This window comes from Chelon labrosus, assembly GCF_963514085.1.
Source record: "Chelon labrosus genome assembly, chromosome: 6".
Classification (NCBI taxonomy): Eukaryota; Metazoa; Chordata; class Actinopteri; order Mugiliformes; family Mugilidae; genus Chelon; species Chelon labrosus.
In genome coordinates, this window is record NC_140342.1 from 26,652,346 (window position 1) to 26,667,554 (window position 15,209).

Consider the following 15,209-nt stretch of genomic DNA (forward strand, 5'->3'; position numbering starts at 1 on the left):
GCCCTCCACCCACACAGAGTTGAACTGAGTCCGATCACCCACCTGAAGCTCATGTCCTGGTATCATGTTTGAAATCAACAATAAGAACATTAATTAAATGTTATTTTATTGATGAGACACCTCTGTGATTAATGACTGATTAGGATTTATCCACTAACAGGTCCAGTTAGAGGACCATGAACTTTCAGTGTTCAGCTCTCAAACAGTTGAATTTCCACTGACACACTGACCTGCTGCTAATGAAACTATTTCATGACTGTTAATTAAACATATCCTTCATTTGATCAACAGTCAAACTTCAGCACTGACTCATCAAACCACTGGATGATAGTTTTTAACAGTCGTAGCTTCAAATCAGCTCTGCTCTTTGTTCATCTGTGGAAACAACAGTGTCGTCAGCGTAGAGTTTGACATCCACACCGAAACATTTTTATTAGAGAACTAATACACAAACTAAATGATCTGAAAACACAGAACTGAACCTGGTGGAACAACCACAAACACTAGATGTTTATTTTGATTTAAAATGTCTTAGGAACAATCATCAAATTACTTTGGGGTGTCAACATAATGAATCTTTAGACAAGAAGAAAAACAAAACACCATTATTATTTTATAGTTGTTGTATTTTAATAGAACAGAATAAATGGATGAACACACTGCATTGTATTTCTATAAGAAACAGAAAAAGAAAGCAAACACATGTTGTATTAAATGTTGAAACATCTACAAGGAAGTTAATTCTTTAACTGGTGTAATATTTAGCAGTTACAATTAAGAGATTTGATAAAGAAACTCTGATTACTCTGATCTATCTGACTCCACATTACAACCAAAGCATCATGACTAACATTTGTGAATGCCGATCAAAGTGATGAATGAGACGAACTGATGAGATCTGATGGAGAGAAAAGACCAGCAGAAAACAGTCAGTCAGCATGTGTGGAGTTGGTGGACGGTCCCTTGTTTCTGAGGCTCATCAGCAGAGAGAGTCCACAGCAGTACACCAGACTCTTCACAATCAGCACTGTGTACAGCAGACAGAGCAGCTTCACCGACCGGGTAAACTTAGAGAGACGTGCTGGAACCTCTGAAACAGAAAAGGAGTCAAATGTTTAGAGCTGCAGTGAGAAATGTCAGTCCTCTGCTCCTCTGTTCTCTTTGACAGCGTCTCCACATGAAGCCTTCATTACCTTGGTGTGTTTGGGCCTCCACTGTCCCTCCCTCGTGCTCGACATAGCAGCGATATCTGTACTTGTACAGATCATCCCAATCCACCACCCTGATGGAGGCGCTGCGTCCCGACTCTCTGAGCTCCAGCTGCTCTCCCTGAGCAGGGGTCAGCTCCTCCAGAGGGCCGTTCTTCTTCTGTCTTTTCCAGGAGAACTGGACCAGAGGAGGGAACATGGATGAGGCCAGACACAGCAGGGAGCTCTTCCCCTCCAGGTGGGCTCTGGATGCTACTGCTGGGTACACGCTCACCACGGGCTTCACGACCTGCTCATCTGAAGTTTGACAGCACACACACATTCACACAGTCAACAGCAGCTTCCAGCACTGCTCTGCATTCAGTCTGATCCTGGAAACTACATGGACTCTGATCACTAAACTACTCATCAATACAGAACAAAGTTCAACCAGCATTAACCTTTTCAGCAGTCTGAGCTACAGTAGCTCGTCTGTTGGATGGGACCACAAGGGTCAATGATCCTTTGCTGCCCATGACCACCCTGTCTCTGGTTCTTCTCCTTCCTTGGACCACTTTTGATAGATACTGATCACTGCAGACCAGGAAAACCCCACAAGAGCTGCAGTTCTGGAGATGCTCTGATCCAGTCGTCTAACCACTTCACCAGTCATAATGTTACGGCTGATCGGTGTACATGTTCAGTATACATTATAATATATCTTCTTGTAAATTTCTGTTTCCAAAACAACTGATGCTATATAAAATCAATCAGAACAGATCCAGTGGTTGATCAATCATCAGTTGTATAATCAAGCCTGCTCCCAGTAGACCAAACACACGCTGGACAATCACAACACAAACTGGAATATCCTTAATATATTTGGAAGAACTGATATTTGCATATCATTTATTCTTTCATGTGCAATATACATACATACATACATATGTAAGTAGGATTTCTATTGTATTTCAGTTTCTATTCTTTGTATTTATTTAATGTTTTATTACTTCTTTTTATCTCCTGTGTGCTCTGTCCTTAAACTGTCTACTGCTGCATCGCTGCAAATTTCCCCACGGTGGGATAAATGAAGGATTATCTTATTTTATCTCCATCAAAAGACATTATTTGCTGGTTTTGAATTTGAATCCAACAACACGTTTCAAAGAAGTTGGGACAGAAACATGTCGACTGTGTTTCATCGCGTCGTCTTTTATCAGCTCACAGCTGCTGTAGTTTAGAACGGGAAATATTTTACAATCTGATTTAATATAAGATTTTAGCTGCTCCTTTATTTTATTTTATTTTATTTTATTTTAAGAAAGGCCTTTCAGAATAAGACGTCATCCAGATAGCAGCATTTGTTGCTCCAAAACCTCTACATACGGTTCAGCATTAATGGTGCTTTCACAAATGTGCAAGTTAATGAAGAGTAGCCTGAATTTAAATAAGAAACTATTCCTTTAAAAAGAAATACATAATTATCGTCTATGTAGTTTTTTAAATTAAATTAAATTAAATTAAATAATTTCCTTATCCCTGAATTGTGTTTTTCAGTTGTACGTTTGTCATTTCACTGATTCCAATATGTATTGAATATTCCACATTTAAGAGCACAGACTTTAATCACTAATAAAACACATCAATATACAAGTTTGTGTCAGTCATGTTCAAATGTTTAAATACTTTATGCTGATGATAGTAATAAAACATTGTTTGAGTCAATTCTCTTTCTTCTAATATCACGTTCACGTTGTGTTTTTTCTTTTTCTATGAATCCATTATCAATTAAAGACACATTTACCATCAGATAAATAATAACTGACAGCCATTAGATCTGACAAGGTTCTAACTTTCAGAAATGATCCAATACAATCGATAGACACTTCAAAACAATCTGAAATAGTTGAACATCAAATATCATCTTATTTTCAACAAAACATGTCACAGAATTACTGAGATGATCAAATCCTAAATGTTTGGAACATCACTAATATTTACAGAAATAAAGAAGAACTTTAGTTGTTCAGTCAGATTTCAACATGTTTTCAGAAATGATTGAGCTTTTCTTATGGAACAATGGCTGCAGGATGAATTCTCTACTAATGAGGAAAAAACTAACATGGAAAGGCTGAAGCAGCACAAACTGACTTTAAACACATTTTCAGCTTCTACAATAAAACAACTGAAGGAAAAGAAATGTTTCTTTTTACCTGTTACATACAGTTTAGTTCCAGAGCCAAAGAGGAGGTAGTTGTAGCCTCCACACAGCGAAAAAGACTAATACAAAAACCTGTGTGCCGTTGAGAGAGTCAGCTGAGGTGAACGAGTCCAAATGAGGAAGTAGGATCATATTTCAGCTCCATGATGTGTTTGTCTAATGTTCACATCAACATGACTGTCTCTTCTTCTCTTTTCTTTTAGCCACACTAGCAGCATGGCTCTGATGTTAATGTCAGTGGTTGCTCAGTCCACTACTTTAGAAGCGTGAGCCCCCTTGAGCCAACTCCACTAGAGCGCTCAGCAAGCTCCATGACCAGTTGTGGTTTTAGGCACGGGCGGCATTTTTTCATGACACAATTGGGGCGGCACGAGCACTTGGAAAAAAATAAATAAAAATAAACAAACTAATCTGCGCCGCTACATGGTTTTCTATTATCTTATCTGCAGGGCGCCCCCTGCAGCTGCAGGAGCCCCTGCTGAGAAGGTCCCGTGCACAGAAGCTGTGTGAGAAAGAGAAAGGGAAAGGGGAGGGGGGCACGGGGGGTTCACCTCCGCGGTATTCCCAAATTGAATGGACGGTGGGGGGGGGGGGGGGGGGGGGGTTCCTCTGTATAAAAGGGCTAAAGTCAGTCACACCTTGACTTTCTTCTATATAACGCACATTTCATTCATGAAGATAAGATAAGATAAGATAAGATAAGATAAGTGTTGGAATAAAAGTATATCAGTTATCCCATATTTACTCTATTACTTAAAAGTATTATCATTGATCTATTTTAGTGTTTGTGGGAACGGATTGTTTGTGCAAAGAGTTGTCTCCTCAGGTATACAGGAGCAAGATGGATCGTCGGAGGACCAGGTGCGAGGGAAAAGGAGTTGGACCTCAACTTACGTAGGAACGGTTGAAAACAGGACGTGCGATCAAAGAGAGGGCTACGTGTGCAGATGAGACTTATAGATTGAGAGGTTGCAGCTGTGTGTCCCCCCTTTCCTGTAGTGCTGCAACCCTTTGTAATTAGAAACCTCCCTAATGAAATAAAAATAGAGGAGACGGTTGAACACGCTTCAGAACGGCATGAGATTGTAACAGCGTGTCTCTGTCCGTTCTCCTCGCGAGTAAGAAATCTAACCCTCTTGTCTTTCTCTTCTTTGTGGTGTTTTGAATGTTTCAGGTTAATTGAACCAGGCATTAACTTTGGGTATAAGATTTTGTATGTCTTAGGTTGGTTGAACCTGACATTTACTTGGTCCTTCGAGCCGGATCCCGACACGCCTGAGGATTCCAGCAGGTGAGGTGGAACTCCAGAAAGACCATGGCCATGGCAAGCTCCGTAGAGTGAGCTTCTGAGACCCTTTCCGGGACTGGTGATCGACCCGCCTGCTGGGATCCGACGGCTGACGGGAGTCCGCGAAGGGGAAGACAACAGTGGTGAGTAGGCCTTTGTTTAAAACTGGCGAATGATTGGGAATCATTGCGCGCAGCAATAAAACTGGTGAATGACTGGGAGTGTGGGAGTCATTGCACGCACACGCCCTGGATATTCTAGACTCTGGCAGGTAAAAGGAAGCGTGAAGACAGAACTCTAAAAATCTAATAAAAAAAAAAAAAAAAGAGTTCTGTCGGAAGTACGCTATAAAATAAGCGTGAAGACAGGACCCTAAAAAGCCCTGTAGGAGGGACGCTTAATCACGTGATAAAAGTGAGTGATTGTGAGCGTGAGTGGTGATTAAAATACCACTTGGTATTTTGTCACATACCAAAACAGTAGGACTGTAAGTAGCGAACCTCTTGTGGATGCAAAGGCAAGAACTCTCCACTCGAAAGAGTTGAAGTGAGGGTTACCACAAAAGGTATTTTTAATCGCTACCCTACTGACAAAAACCCAGTTCTTAGAACACCCTAGGTGTTGACAGGACTGGACTAAATTCTTAAAATGGGAAAAGGGGCAAGCAAAATCGATTTTAAAGAAGAACTGCAGTGTAAAGATTGGAAGTTTGTAGAAAAACAGGATCCTGATAAAATTAGGCACCTAAACAAGTGGATTAAAAATTATGGATTTAAAGGCCAGCTAAATACACACAAAATAGTAGCACTACAAGATGCAATAAAAGAAAAAACTAAAAATAATAAAAAACAAATGAAACGAGAAGGTTATGAAGACGCAGGGTATTGGCTGAAGATAGCGATAAAAAGAGTCGCCGCCTCAGTACGAGGAAACTCCTCGGCGAGCGACTAGATCAACAGGAGAAAAGCTTACATGGTCAACAAAAATAGGGAAGGTGTATTACATCGGCCTACCAACAGGAACTTTGGAGGAATATGTTGGTCATGCTCTCCATGCAGAGAAAGTTGTAAAAGAAAAGAAAAACAAAAAACCTTTGGAAACTTTCTTCCAAGAAGAGGGAGGAGAGATTTATTACCAAGGAGGGAGAGGCAGAGGAGGCTTTAGAGGTCGAGGTCAAGGCTACCGAAGCCAGAGAGGGAGAGGAACGAGGAGAGGCAGTTTTAGGCAGTTAGGATCAGGATGTTGGTGTTGTGGAAAAGAGGGACATTTTGCTCGGGAATGCCCAGAAAAAGGACAGCAATCAGCATGACCACTCTCATCTCTCCGACAATAACCTCTACGAACACTTCCAATCCGGTTTTCGTCCCCATCACAGCACTGAAACAGCTCTACTCAAAATAACCAACGACCTCCTCCTGGCAGCAGACTCTGGACTCCTATCTATTCTCATCCTCCTTGACCTTACCGCAGCTTTTGACACTATCTCCCACTCCATCCTTCTCCATAGACTGGCATCCATTGGACTATCTGGCACACCCCTGGACTGGTTTCACTCTTATCTCACTGGCCGAACTCAATTCATTCAACTAAAAACTTTTGCATCCCAGCCATCTCCCATCTCCTCTGGTGTACCACAAGGTTCTGTCCTCGGTCCAATCCTCTTCATTATTTACCTCCTCCCCCTTGGTCACATATTCCATAAATACAATATCCACTTTCACTGCTATGCGGACGACACCCAGCTCTACCTTTCCTCTAACCCCACCTCCATCCTCCCTCCCACCTCCCTCTGTGACTGCCTCCAAGAAATCAAAACTTGGTTCTCCTCCAACTTTCTCAAACTGAACAGTGACAAAACTGAGGTTCTTCTCATTGGTTCTAAATCCACCCTCTCCAAAGCTAACAGTTTCACCATCACCATTGACAACTCCTCTGTCTCCCCCTCCCCTCAAGTCAAGAGTTTGGGTGTCGTCCTGGACGGCACTCTGTCTTTCCACTCTCACATTAATAACATTACCCGGTCTACATATTTCCATCTCCGCAACATCAACCGTCTCCGCCAGTCCCTCACCGCCGACAACACCGCCATCCTGGTCCATTCCCTCGTCACCTCCCGCCTGGATTACTGCAACTCACTTCTCACTGGTCTCCCCCTCAAGTCCCTCCGTAAACTACAGCTTGTGCAAAATGCTGCTGCCCGGATTATCACCAGGACCCCTTCTTCTCATCACATCACCCCTATTCTCCAGCAGCTTCACTGGCTTCCCATCACCCACCGCATCACCTATAAAATTCTGCTCTTAACATTCAAAGCCCTCCACAACCTCGCCCCTCCTTATCTGACAGAACTTCTCCACGTCAACACACCCAGCCGGACTCTTAGATCATCTTCATCCATCAGCCTCACCATCCCTCCTGCCCGCATGACCACCATGGGGTCCAGAGCCTTCAGCCGTTCCGCCCCCCGCCTCTGGAATTCCCTTCCACCCATCATCCGCAACATCGACACTTTGGCAATTTTCAAATCTCATCTCAAAACCCACCTTTTTCTCCAATCATACCCTCCTTGACTGTCACTCTCTCCAGATTTTTAATTTTTAAACCAAATCTTTTATCTCTTTGTTGTATCTTTTAGTGTATTATAGTTTGTTAAATGCTTTTGATTTCTGTAATGTATTTTAAACCCTGTTTTACCTGTACGGTGACCTTGGGTGTTCTGAAAGGCGCCTAGAAATAAAATGTGTTATTATTATTATTATTAAATATCACCTGAACAGGTTTTCCAAGCAGAGCCAGAAAAAGAAACACATTATGATACAGGAGAGATCTTACTTAACTTTCAAGATTTACTCTCCATGGATAAAGTAAAACCAGAGGTAACATTATGTGTAAATGGTAAATTTGTTACCTTTTTGTGTGACACTGGTGCGTGCAGGACCACCTGCAGAGAACAAATACCTAACTATGCAGAAATAACAGCACCAGCAAATTAACGTATGAGGATGACTTAAAAAATGACATTTCCACTATGCTGGAATACAGAGGCTGAGGATGCATTATGTAAGATAAAACAAGTCTTGGTGTCGAGCTCAGTGTTAGCACTACCAGACTACAGTAAACCTTTTGTTCAGATGGTAGATTGTAAAGGTCTTTTTATGACCTCAGTATTGGCACAACTACACGGGATAAGATGAAACCGATCGCATACTTCTCATCCAAATTAGATAGTGTGGCATGTGCATTACCTCACTGTGTAAGAGCTGTGATAGCAGCTTCCATGGCCGTTGAATCTAGTGCTACGGTAGTTTTGTTCCACCCTCTTGTTCTGAAAGTGCCACATGCAGTCTCTGTTCTGTTGCTACAAACTAACATGACATTCTTGTCACCAGCAAGACACTTATCATGCATGTCTACATTGTTATCACAACCTCATCTTACAATAGAGAGGTGCACTACCCTTAATCCTGCCACGTTGATGCCTCTTCCTGAAGATGGCATGCAACATAACTGTCAAGAGTTGGCAGAGCAAACAGCTAAAAGTAGGAAAGATTTAAAGGATCAACCATTAGAAAAAGGGGAAGTGCTATTTGTAGATGGTTCTTCTAAAAAGAATGAACTGGGAAAGACATTGACAGGATATGCAGTTGTGACTTCCACAGCTGTGCTAAAAGCAGGACAGCTTCCATCACATTACTCAGCTCAAGCAGCAGAGTTGGTAGCATTGACTGAAGCATGTAAATGAATGAAAGATAAAGAAGCAACAATTTATACTGACAGTCAATATGCATACGCCACAGTTCATACTTTTGCACAATATTGGAAAAATAGAGGTATGGTGACCTCAACGGGAAAACCAGTAACACATGCTGAACTTTTAACAAACTTACTGCAAGCAGTACAGTTGCCAAAGACGCTAGCTATATGTAAATGTGCAGCACATACGTCCGGAAAAGACATAATATCTCGGGGCAATGCATTTGCAGATGAAACAGCAAAAGCAGCAGCAACAGGCCAGATCAGCGTGTTAGCTGTAGAGGAAAGCACAGACTTAGACCAAACTATTTTAAAAGAGATGCAACATCAGAGCCCAGAAGTTGAAAAACGCACTTGGACAAAACATGGAGCAACACTACGAGATGACATTTATGTATGACCAGACAACAAACCTATCCTACCAAAAAATCTATACAAATGGGCAGCAATATTGAGCCATGGTGTTTCACATGTCTCAACAGGAGGGATGGTAGGACAGGTACAACAACATTATACTACCTATGGTTTTAACTCTTATTCAAAAAAATTTTGTAGAGCATGTTTGACGTGTGCTAGACACAATTCACAGGGGAACCTTAGACCGCGTAGAGGAAAGTTTCCTACGCCACAATATCCATTTCAGGTTATTCATAACCCTACGGCTGTAAAGATAGCTGAAAGATCGACGTGGGTTCATTTGACACACTGTAAGAAGGTCATTTCGGTTGAAAGCTCCGATAGGGGAGGTGAGCCAAAGTCTGATAATAGGGTGGATCCAGACGTATAGAGGCTGGATAGACCCGAAAGTCAGTGAAGCCTTTACAAGACACCAAACCAAGTAGAGGAGACAAATTTGACCAAAATTACCTCGAGATGGATAAAGGATGCCATCCGTTGCTGGGTGGCAACTAGGCTGGTTGAACCTGACAATAAGATAAGACTTTATTCATGTTACATCTCTTCCTGTACCCAGCCTACAGATAAAACCAAATAGGTTAAACTCTGGAGCACCCTGCAGGACTGTTTTGCTAGGACAGACTGGGATGTGTTTAAAGCTGCAGCCACACTGGAGGACTCTTCTGTTAGCACACAGGACTATGCTGAGTATGTGACTGGGTACATCAGCACTTGTGTTAACAACATTGTACCCACCAGAAGCCCTGGATAGACAGTCAGGTTCGACTCTCTTGCATTTAGATCAGATCAGTGAGGCAGAGTACAAAGTACGGACTGAGAAAAGTTAACACAGCAGTCAAGAGGTAGTACAGAGAGAAGCTGGACAGACCTGACACAATGGGCCCTCTGCTGTATGCCTACCATCCCAACAGCTCCATCTTGGAAGCCATCACTGCTACCCTCCATATCTGCCTGTCCCACCTAGAAAATAAAGACTCCTACATCAGCATGGTGGTTTACAAACTGACCCACAAGCTGTCTACACTCTGACTGCACCCCACACTCTGTGACTGGCTCCTGGACCTTTTTGACTGGCAGGCCCCAGTCTGTCAGCTTTGGGAAGAGGACTTCAGCCAGCATCTCCATGAACATTGCCAACAGACCATAACACGTGAGGTCAGGCCACATCTGCTCCACCACTGTCACACTCGCTTTTGGTGATCAGGAACTCCTTCCTACAATTTTTTTTTTTTTTTTTAAAGTGTGGAAAAGGATGTTTTTCTGTCACATTAAAGTGATCAAAACATTTCACTGAAACTCAGTCAGGAAGGTCTGAATGCACTGGCCATGCTTTCTATGGAGAGGGAACTAGTCAGGAACATGTCTGATCTCAATGAGAAACTGATCATCTGTTGTAATGTTGTAGCCTAAAGTTACTGAACATTGCTAATGTGTGCTAATGCTGTGAAGCTAAGCTAAAGCTAATAACTAATTCCCACTAGTTAGCGGGACACTAACAAGTGTGAATGTTTCCTGGAGCTGACATCCATTGGGTTTCTCCTCATCTAGCTGTCACCTATTTTTTGGTTTAGTGCAGAGTGAATGTGTGTTTAAGTTAAAACATTTTACACTGATGACTGTCTGGCTCGCTCCATCATCAGATGAACATTTTAATTTGTCTGATTGTTATGGCCCCTGCCATTTCAGTGGGCCGCCCATTCACAGGTGTGGCAGATTTCCCCTGGGAGATTCATCGCCACACCCCTGAACGGACTGATTGGTCGGGGGATCCTATTTAAAGACTGTCCCTGACACTCAGAAGCTGGAAGCATCCCCATCTATCTTGCCTGACACTGGTGTGCCCAATTGGTGACTCTTTGAACCTTTGAAACTTTAAATCTGTGCATGTTCACCCTACAAGTTCTGAAATACTTAGTCAGCTTAAACCCTTTTGATTTAAGCACTTAATTTAATTTGTCTATGCTGGACTGCACATCTGCACCAGTGTTAATTTTGTTGACGAAAAATTTTCGTCATAGTTTTAGTCAACAACCTTTTTTTCTCTGATGATAACTAAATACAAAATATGCCCAAAGACTAAAACTATGACGAAAGTTATTGACATTTTCGTCAACGAATAAAAACGAGACTAAAATATTTGACAAGGACGAAATCCAATCAGAACGACTTTAGATGGTGAAGCTGGACAACTTGGAAAGACAACCAATCAGAACAAACTCTGGAGAGCAGTAAGGCGCTCATTATGGTCGGTAGACTGCTACAAGGGTCATCATATACATGCACTCGCAGTTTTTTATTAACACCGCGATATGTCACAGCCGGGGAGAAAACAGAGGCAAGATATATGGACTCATTTCCAGTTTACCATTACCGAAAACAAGACGCATTGCAAACCGTGTGGACTTACTATCGCCGGTAAAAACACAACGAACTTGAAACGACACTTGCAAGCGAGTTATCCTGAAATCCATACGAAGGTAAGCTAGTTAGCTCGTTAACTCCAAACTGCATGTCATGGCTGTCTACGGTATCTACTACTGTGTGCTGTTCAGTGTTTTAAGTTTGTTAAGAGTTGCCACCCTCGCTAGTTTTGGTTTATCAAGTGCAAATACAACTGAGGCCCAAATCGAATTTGGTCAGGTGCAATAACTAGCAACTCTGGTTACGTTAACCATAGACATACACATACTGTGCATACATAGACGCCTCATTGAGCGCTTCTACAAAGTACTATACGCATTTACACATCCACACCCGAACGTGTATATTCAGGAAACCGATAGGAACCAAAAACAACGTGTGTAACATTCTGAGTAGTTAATGTTACAGACGTTGTTTTGGTTCCTATCGGTTTCCTGAGTTTCTGTATTTAGATACCTTCTGCAGTGGCATTACAACCAATAGTTTTATTATTGTTTTGAGAATTGCACTTTATTTTTCCTTTTGTGAAAAAGCCACGGTCAGTGTTTTTGAAAAAGAAAATACATGTTTTGTATTACAGCCGTTAAATCTGTGTCTGTATTGCATATTCAAACCTTAATACCATTCCATAAGATATTAGTCAACTAAGGCCCGGTTTCACAGACAAGGCTTATATCAAGTCAGGAGTAGGCCTAAGTCAGACTAGTAAAGCTAGGTCATTTAAGCGGCTTGCATGAACGTGGCTTACATTTGTCTTAGTTAGTCCCAGACTGTGGAGTCCTGGAGTAAGCTTAAACGAGAACACCTGGGTCAAGCCTCATTAGCCTAAGTGGGAGCACAGCCTGTTAGCCTATTGGTGCTCATAAAAACCTGGAATGGAATTGAGGACAGCGTTGCTGGAGGGAATTCTGACACCAAACATGGCTGGAGGTAAAAGAAAACGCTCTAAGAACTATACTGAATATGAAAAAACTCTACTTAAACAGATTGTGGGAACTCATGCTGTTATTGAAAGTAAAGGCCACAGTGCTGCTATTGAACAAAGGAAGAGGAGTGCTTGGGCTGCCATTTGTAGTGAATTCAATGCAAATGAAAATGTAACCACAAGAGCGGTACAGCAACTGCAGGTGAGACATGTCAATTATGATCTGTATATCACAGATGTCATATAGTTTTGTGACATTGTCTATATTGAATGATATCTGCATTCATAGACTCTGTGGAAGAACATCAAATTAGATTTGAAAAAAAGGAATGCAGAGGCCAGAAGAGAGAGATTTACTACTGGTGGTGGACCCCCACCTAGTAAAGACAAGACTGATGAATTGGCGGACTTGTTGACTGGGATAATAGAGGACCAGCAACCTCTGGATGGTATACCAGATGATGACCATTTGGACAGTGGACATGAAGAACTGAGCACAAATGGTAAATATATGATAGAAAGCAAATTAGTTACCTCATTCTGTACATACAGATTATTCCACTGTCTGTGTTTATTTTATTTCATTTCATGTGAGTTTTTGTATCTAACAGTGATCTTTTCACAGAGGAAACCATTCTAACCCTGGTGGAAGAGCCAGTGCACAGTGACTGTTCACCCTCCACATCTGGTACGGCATCCCAGAGAAAAGATACTGTCACCACCTTCCAGCAGAGACCAAAAAGGATGTCCATGCATGAAAAGTTAGCCTTAGAATTTCATGAGCTGAAAATGAAATATCTGAAAGAAGAGCATGACATGAAAATGAGAATTTTACAGGTCGAATTAGATATGAAATTAGAAGAGAGAGCTGTTCAAAGAAAGATGCATGAGACAGCTATATAGTGTAATGAAATATCTTGTGAAAATAAATTGTGAGTGATTGTGAAATTGTGAGAGTGTGAATAACGTAAACACCACTACCTACATTTTAGAACAGCCTTGGTTAAGTTTCCCATTTAATTTTTCTGCACACTATTTATATATGTTGTACACAACAAACAAAACAAGCAAGGCAAAAGGCAAGGCAAAAACAAGCCGTAATCAATGCATTCCATGGTTAAATGTATTTTTTTTTCTAACTGAAGTGCTGCAATGTGAAAGCAGCTCTGAGCGCAAGTCCTCCTTGGTTATTTTCTGCCACGGGCATGGGCACATTTGGATCAATCTGGTCTTCCATTGGAGGGTCAGGACAATTATGCTGCTTCAGGTAGTTGTGCAGCACAGCTGTAGCAATGATCACCTTGCAGCATCTTCTTGGCTCAAAGCGAAGTGTATTGCGTAAAGCCTGGAATCGATTCTTCCACACTCCAAACATACGCTCGACCATCCCTCTAGTGCGAATATGAGCTCTGTTGTATCTTTGCTGCTCAGTTGTTGTGGGATGTGGCCAAGGTGTGAATAAATAGGAACTCTGAGCATATCCACTGTCACCAAGTAGTAGTCCACTATGTTGCCCTCTCTCAAACTGAGCACACAATGAAGAGTTGTGAAAAATCCTTGAATCATGTGTTGCTCCTTTCCAACGGGCAACAATGTTTGAAAACTCTAAATTGGGAGTGCATACAGCCTGGACATTGATGGAAAACCAGTTCTTACGGTTCCTGTACTCCTCAGCATCAGGAGTTGATGGACACTTGATTTCAACATGACATCCATCTATACAGCCAATCACTCCCGGGAAGTTCCCATATTCATAGAAACGTATTTTATAGTTGGCTTGCTCAGCAGCATCAGGGAACATAATGTACAGATTTCTCAGTTCACAAATGGCACTGCAGACATTGTGAACTATTCTACAGACTGTTGCTTCACTGACACCACACAAATCACCAGTCTCACGATGAAAGGTTCCAGATGCCAAGAATCTCAAAGTGATCAGAACTTGGAAAGAACTTGGTACAGGCCTTCCTCTTTGAGACATGGAGGAAAGTCTAGGCTCAAGCAATGTAATGATCTCCAATGCATCTTCTTTGTACATACGGAAGCGGTCTCGGAAAGTTATTTCATCGTACTGATTCAATGGATTGCTCCTGTCCACAGGTATTTGTCTGGCTGGCCTCTGTAGTGAATATTGGTCTTCATTTAGATATTCCAAATACTCCATGCTCCCAAACCATCTGTGCTCCCTTTCACAAACACTACCAAGCTGAAGTTAAACCTGCCTCTTTGCAGGATTAATATAAACTACAATTTAGTCCTAGAGTAGCTCTAATCTACCCTCTTGCAATTGGCTTTGTTTAATCCAGAACAGACAAAATCTATGACTAATTTAAGATAGGTCTCTGCAAGTGACTTAAAGTTAAGCAAGCTCAAACAGCATTTTAGTCTGGGATTAGGCTTAAGCCTTGTCTGTGAAACCGGGCCTTAGTCTACTAAAACTAGACTAAGACTAAAAGATTTCAGATGACTAAAATATGACTAAGACTAAATGATGCGTTATTCAAAAGACTAAGACTAAATCAGAATTTGCTGCCAAAATTAACACTGATCTGCACTTACTTTGGTTCACTCTGGCTAGTTTTTGTTTGTATGTTCACATATAGGTTTGGGGTGTTGTTTGTTGATGTGTTTTGAGTTTGGTTAAGGATGTAGAGTTTTATTTGAGATTTTATTTCTTAGAAAGGACGTGGTCTGCATGTATAGGTTTGTTTTGTTTTACTAATTTCTTTGATTTATTCAGCACCCCACTGTCCAGCCTTATTGCTGCGCCTTTTGTTCAAAATGCTTCACTTTCACAGGAATAAACCTTAACTAAAGCCATTTCCACCTGGTTTTATTGTTGCTTCCCTCACCCCAGGATGTAAAACTAATACTTTGATTTATGACTAAATATCTGCTAAACTAACAACATTCTGACTTTCTATCTGTTTGATTTCTCCTGCTACTTGTTCAGGTTCCTGATCATTTATTTCATTCCATCTGTATTTTTTTTTTTCC

At 41.5% G+C, this 15,209-nt stretch overlaps 1 protein-coding gene across 1 annotated transcript; it reads right to left on the reverse strand.

The window, feature by feature from the left end:
• Positions 1-11,936: 11,936 nt before the first annotated feature.
• On the reverse strand, positions 11,937-14,633 carry LOC311489662 (putative nuclease HARBI1). Its single transcript, XM_084546848.1, has one exon. It carries the CDS (start codon positions 14,374-14,376, stop codon positions 13,348-13,350), a length of 1,029 nt encoding a protein of 342 aa, XP_084402974.1. The 5' UTR covers positions 14,377-14,633; the 3' UTR covers positions 11,937-13,347.
• Between the last annotated feature and the right edge of the window lie 576 nt (positions 14,634-15,209).